The sequence below is a fragment of the Morone saxatilis genome, unplaced genomic scaffold (assembly GCF_004916995.1).
Source record: "Morone saxatilis isolate NCDOM2014 unplaced genomic scaffold, NCSU_SB_2.0 Contig14, whole genome shotgun sequence".
In the NCBI taxonomy this organism is placed as follows: Eukaryota; Metazoa; Chordata; class Actinopteri; family Moronidae; genus Morone; species Morone saxatilis.
The window spans coordinates 4,381,619-4,388,232 of NW_023339696.1; the positions used below are offsets into that span (position 1 = coordinate 4,381,619).

Genomic DNA, 6,614 nt, shown 5'->3' on the forward strand with positions numbered 1-6,614 from the left:
GAGAGAGAGAGAGAGAGAGCCGAGGAAGGAGTGTGTCGTTAGCTACCCGCGACTTGTCACAAAGTTGTGAACTTATTGCTTTTCAATACCGCCACTTTGTCCGCGTTTATCTGGATGTCCTTTCCGCTGAAGCCCGGAGAGACAGTGTGCCGCGGACGCTGGCGGTCCGACTGATTGAGTTAACAGGGGTTTGAATGGCGGGGGTTTATCTTACTTCGCCTAACGTAATTGCCCCGCGAGAAAGTAAGCTTTCTGCCCCAGAGGTTTAGCTAGGCTGAGCTGTGAACTTAAGAGCAAGAAGGGTTTTATCTGTTTGAGGTGACGGTACTTTTCTTTTGTCTTTATTTGAACCCTCTCCGGATCCTGTCATGACGGTAAGTTGCACCTTGAGAGCAGTTTTGTTTTTCCTGTCTGTCACTCCTTCCTGAATATACATATATAAAAACACATAAATATACAGAATATAGAATATATTCACATATTAAATGAACTCCCAGGAGCTAGCCATTCTCGTTGGTTTATATTTTAAAGAAAGGCTAACGTAGAGTTACATAGCTAGCTTTTAATGGGCTGTTCTCTGATCAGTTTGATTTGTCCACGTTAACGCTCAGTGGGCAGATATCCAACTTACTGCTAGCCTAAAACTGACATATAGTATTGTTTTTTATTAGGACACCGCCCATGTACCCAGCTCAGTTAAGCCTTCTCTTCATGTGACAGGTCTAGAAAGTGCATGTTGGAGTCCAGGTGTTGTGTAGTTTCATCTTGTTTACCCTGTGTTGTTTACAGTAGCAGGAAGTGTCATTAGCCTTTAGCTTGTGCTGTGTGTGTGTCAGGTTTGTACAGCCAGCTGTGACAGATGTTCCCTGTTTACACACACACACATTTGCAAGAAGTCCTTGCAAGTGTTTTTATAAAAAGGTGCAGTGATCAGTGTGCACTTGTATCATTACTGCTTGATCTGTTGAATTGAGCAGAAGTGAAGAGTACATGCTGTGATAGGCCTAAAGGACAGCAGACAGTGCTCCTCTACAGTGGTGGGAGTCAGGAGTCAGTAAGAGTGGACATTGTCTCAAACTGTCGCCACTGTTTGACCTTCTTCCTTCTGTCTCTGGCCTTTTCGAGCAGGGTCACTGATCTCGGGGCACATGACAAGGAGAAGCAGTGTGGCGTAAGGGTTATTTCATAACAGACGCTGCCCTTTTTCACTGTGCCCTGCCGTGGCCGCTCACTGACCCCGCTCATGGGCATGTATGGACTGGACAGCATTAATTTATGATGAGGTTTGACACATCATCGCTGGCTCCAGTAGTCCACCCTCGTACGTACGCGCTCACACACTTTGAGATGAGGAAGGAATAAACGGCCAGAATGAAACAGTCACTAGTGATTAATCCTCCAAATCTCTTTCATGTTATAAGATGCAGCTGTCAGTCTCTCAAACAAGTTTTCTATCGTGTTACTGCCACCTCATGATCCAGCAATTGGTTGTGATTATGATTTGTGTATGTTTGTGTGTGTGTGTAGATCTCAAACCATAAATAAAACGTCCTAGGTTTTTTAAACTTTGCCTCATCATTTATTAATGATGAAATGAAATTCATTTAGTAATCCACTGATATCTTCTTAACATGGCGTTGCTGACAACATTAGCCCCTTTACACGGTCTATTGGCAGTCACCAGACCTTAAAATGTGTTAGATTAAAGAAGATCAGTAGCATAGATGAACTGGCTTATACAGAGAAAAACTGGGTGGTGTACTGTGGCTTACAAGAACATAACTGAAGCCAGGAAGGGAGTATAAATACAGAAAAGGGGTGGTTAGAGATGACAGAACAGGCAGAGAAATTATAATAGAGTACAAACTGAGAGGGAGCAGGAGAAAATGATGTAGCACGGGAATAAAATGAACAAAAAGTAGCTGCAGAGAGAGAGAGAAAAAAACTGGAGATGGGAGAGAGACGCCAGTGGGAGATGAGATGACGAATGCAAAGAGATTTAAAAGTGAGGAATGTACATGCTAGTGAGAGCGAGATAAGGAAAACGAGGAATGTACGGGGGAAAAGTTTCCTAATCTTAATCTTGGATCACCACTTCTTGAGGTACCAAGCGCATGTTTTCCTCTTTCTGTCATAGTGTCAAAAGCAAAGGCAGGCCTGTTCCTGGAAATATTACAGAGTAGCGAAAGCACACTAATACTAATGTATCCTCTGCCACCACGCAGCTGGAGCAAGAGATATGCAAAGTATTTCATAGTGTGCCACAGTGCTGGGTCATGAGCAGAAAAGTTACTGTACATACTTATTTTCCACATCACAAAGCATGTGCTGCTCTGGTTCCTGATCTTTCTTTCTGTCTGTCCCTTTGTTGTCTTCAGCTATTTTGTGTCCTCGTCTTTAACAGATGTACTTCCTGTCCTGTTTCACAACTCATATGTGTCTTTCATTGCACTCACAACAATGAGTTGCTACGGTGCAGTGCACTCGAGCAGCACCCTGCATAACATTATGTTAATGAGATATACACACACACATATATATCACACATATATACACATGTATATTCAACGTGCGTTTTAAGGAAAGCAAGTTTCTCCACAATAGAAACTGGTTTACGTGCTTTGCTGCAGAAGCATTGGATCTGTTGTCTGGATGTACAATGATAGGATAAACCTGTGGTGGCGTGGTTGCTGCTAATTTCTTGTATATGGAGATATAATTCTTTTGAGTATGCCCCACCCTTTGAAAGGTTTTGTAGTGCTCTTTGTCCTGTTGTTTTATAATTCATTGCATCTAGTCACTTTCTTCCTTTTTTCCACATTTACTTTCATGGGTTCTTTCTTGTCTGTACAATCCATTTGAGACTTGCTTGTGATAAAGCATTGTACAAATAAATGGCCTTGAATGACAAGGATTAGTGGATTCATTGATTAGTTGTCAACTATAAAATGAATCACAATTACTATTTAGATAATCGATGAGCTGTTTTGAGTTAATGTTTAAGAAAAAAATCCCACATTTTCAGATTTTAGATGTATTTTTGGATTATTTTAAATTTTTTCAGTCCTCTATGACAGTAAATTCAACGATCATTTATCGGTAATGAAAATAATCGTTAGTTTGCAGCCCTATTTCTCTCACTTAGATGAAGCTCCGTGACCATGTGCGCTCTTTCCCTCACAGCCCGACCTCCTGAACTTCAAGAAGGGATGGATGTCCAAACTGGACGCGAGTGGAGAGGTAAGGTACAGCGAAGGAGAATGGCGTACTCCTGCTCAGACGTCATATCTTCTTCTCCCTCCATCTCCACTGCCCTCTTCCCTCCATCCCTAATGAGAAAGGCTGCGTGTAAGGCGATAGCGGCAGATTATCCTCGTTATCACAGTAATAGCTTCGTGGCTTGAGGCACAACAGGTGTCCCCTCTCTTCGAATGATATGCTTGAGTGAATGAGCTTCTCACCTCACACATCACGTACTGTAGGTCTGCTGTTTGATACGGGGCCTTCCTGTGTCACTGGTGTGTCTGACCACACGTACTCTGGAACTCAAGTAGTAATAGTGTTGTGCTTGGTGTTAGCGTGCCAGTTTATTGTTTATGTCACCACGTGCTGTCAAGAGTTGCTGATCTGAGTTCAGTCTCGGATTAACTGATTTCTGCTGTGTTTTTTTAGTGGAAGAAGCATTGGTTTGTACTGACCGATGCTGGACTGAAGTACTACAGGGACTCAAGTGCAGAGGAGGTATATTTTAACATGTTTGAAATTTTGTAACAATCCTAAGAATGGTCATTAAAAAGCACATATTGTATTAATTATGACAATAGCCAAGTGTAAGAGAAATGTGTAGTGTTTCTGTGTAGTTTGTGAAAGCCTTCTTGTCTTTGTGTGCAGAAAGATGACTTGGACGGGGAGATTGACCTAAAATCCTGTGTGAAGGTGTCCGAGTTCGATGTGGAGAAGAACTATGGGTTTCAGATACAGGTGAGTGTCTCTGTTACGGGTCAGTCTCTCTCACACACTGTGTGTACGACCATATACCACACCCGCTCTCAATTTCTGCAGCTTTTTTTTTTTTGTCTTTGTCATTCCGTTATCATGACTCACATCTCTCTCAGTATCTCTTCCTCCTTTCTCTCTGTATCTCTTTCTTTCAGTTTTCCTGTATCGCGTCCATCTGTTCCCAGTTGTGTCACATTTTTGTGTCTCCATAACCTGTTTTCTCCCCCTTTTGGTCTCCAGACACGGGAGGCCGCGTTCACACTGTCCGCCATGACGGCTGGAATTAGGCGGAACTGGATAGAGGTTTTGAAGAAGAGTGTCCGGCCCAGCAGCTCTCCAGACCTCACGCAGTAATTGACAGTTTATTGTTTAATATACAAGCTTCAATATGAATATAAGCAACTCTAGTGGCTGTAGGTAATCAGGGGTAAAAATATCAGTCACGTTTTTCCTTATCGAGTATCTGCAGATACACTTTCTTTATGTTTTTGTACATTGCGATTTCAATCAGAAGTAGGTCAAATTAAATCTAGCATTGTTCAGCACTGCTTCGCAGCTTGCTTTCAAGTTGAGAGGAGTGTCTGTGTGTGTGTGTGTGAAACTGTTGTGGGGGAGAAGTTTGTAACATCTCCAGCCTAATGACTAATATACTCAGGTTTAAGCACAGCAATTTAGAGGTGGGTGCAAAAACCTGCAAAAACCTGCCGAAATAGGCAAGCTAAGAGATTTTTTTTATACACGCAAAGTAGCTACCCTCACTTTGCCCGCTGAGGTATGTTGACATTTTGAAACATTACTTTGGCTTGGGTAGCTTATGAGGGGGCATTTGTCACTGGCTGACTATTGCGTTCAACGTTCTGCCCTAAAAAGCAGCATCTAAGGAGGTTTTCTGCTTCATTCTTCAAGTTGTTTTTGAAGTACTTTCTTTTTTTTTTGCACTCATATTATTGTGAGATTGGCCTGCCAGCCTCGGTTGCTCATTTCGGGTCTCGCCGCAGCTGAGCCTTTGCTAAATACGGTCAGATAAGAGGCTCTGTTATTCACATGCACCAGCAACTTTGCCCCTTTGCAACTCTGAGTTTCAGTCGCTGTATACTTTGGCTGTTGAAGATGAATTAAAGTTTCATTAATTACTTGGACTATCAATGTTTGTTCATAATGACTCACTGCCAGCTTTATGTTGATGCTTTGTACGCTGTTCATTTACTTTTTGTATCAAACTTGATGAATTTGTGGTTCATCAGTTACTACTTTATGTGATTACAGTATGTGGATTTCAAATAGACAAAGAAGAGCTCCCTCCTTATTTATTTTTATTTTGTTAGCCCTGATTCATAATTTAATTGTCTCTAATCGTCTCTAGATTACCTGACAGCAGCAGTGACAAGGAAAACTCCCATTCTCGCTTCCTGCTGTCTTCCCGTCGCCCATCATCACGCCATGCCGACGTTCAGTCAGATGTTCCAACCTCTGCCCCTCCTACCCAGCGTAGGTTTGACTATGTCGAGCTGTCTCCTGTTCCCGCCTCGTCCAACCCTCTCCCGGCCAGTGAGAGACAAGAGGGAGAGGGCCAGGGGAAGGAGCACAGCCAATGGCAGGAAGAGAGGAACACGAGCAGCCAGTGGGAGGCTGTGCTGTCCAGGAAGGGCACCGGCGTGGGGTCGAACCAAAGGCTACGTACGGAGGATGAAATAGAGAAAAAGTGGGCCGAGTTTGAACGCATGCCGTTAAAGGAGATGAGCTCCTTGCCGCCAATGGGATCACGGTCTTCCAGCCAGTCAGCCAATGAGGCGCTGCAGAGGGAGGTAGTGCGTGGAGATGATTTTCCAATTTGCAAACTAAATAAAATGCAAATTAACTCTTCATCTGTCCGGATGAAGTAAACCTTTCCTGTTTCTGCCTGTTAACACTTCAGTCACTATTTTTCTGACTTGCCTTTGCCCTTCAGCAATGCTTTCCACCAAAAATAAGCAATGGCAAATTAAAACTAAAGAATAATACAGATGGGAAATACTGCTGAAACGTCTCTCTGTTCTGTCTCTGTGTGTTGTGATGTGCATCTTTGGTTTGAACCTGTTTGCAGTCTCTGATGCTAAGACTGTCTGCACATGTTGCGCAGACTAAGAGCTCTACTAAATGCTGATATCTTATCATACAGTTTGTTTAGCATTCATTTCAATCATTGAAACGTCAGCACTGATTTGGGTTAAAGTTCAAATGATTTGAACTTTTAGCACCAACAGTCATAAAATCCAAGAGGTGCACAATACCCAAGGTAGCAGTGGAGTGAGCATTGGCATCATGAGTCTGGCATGGGACACTGCAACAGATTGTGTTGGTTAAAATATGAATTTAGTCTGTTCACAAGGTAGAGGTTATGAATTAATTATAAAAAGCTGGTTAAGCACAGAGTCGCACCCAAAAGGACCCTGCTTCTTCATATCCCGCTATGATTATCATGCTAATCACACATTCAGTTCATAAGTCCTCTGTCCCCCGCCCCTGTCGCTCAGTGGGCTTTACCTCCGTCTTCATCTTTCCGTCTCAGGTGGCGTCACTGAGGCAGCAGCTGGAGCAACTACAAGGAGGCAGAGGAGGGGGAGGGGGAGGGAGGG

General features: G+C 43.1%; 1 protein-coding gene across 1 annotated transcript in view; it reads left to right on the forward strand.

Annotated features, from left to right (window-relative positions):
* The first annotated feature begins 6 nt into the window (after nucleotides 1–6).
* The window catches only part of triobpb (TRIO and F-actin binding protein b), an 11,776-nt gene continuing 5,168 nt past the window's right edge, over nucleotides 7–6,614 (forward strand). The window contains exons 1-7 of the mRNA XM_035654988.1: nucleotides 7–374; nucleotides 3,184–3,240; nucleotides 3,673–3,741; nucleotides 3,892–3,981; nucleotides 4,240–4,349; nucleotides 5,363–5,804; nucleotides 6,548–6,605. Coding sequence (XP_035510881.1) covers nucleotides 369–374; nucleotides 3,184–3,240; nucleotides 3,673–3,741; nucleotides 3,892–3,981; nucleotides 4,240–4,349; nucleotides 5,363–5,804; nucleotides 6,548–6,605 — 832 coding nt within the window. The 5' untranslated portion in view covers nucleotides 7–368. The remainder of the gene's footprint in view (nucleotides 375–3,183; nucleotides 3,241–3,672; nucleotides 3,742–3,891; nucleotides 3,982–4,239; nucleotides 4,350–5,362; nucleotides 5,805–6,547; nucleotides 6,606–6,614) is intronic.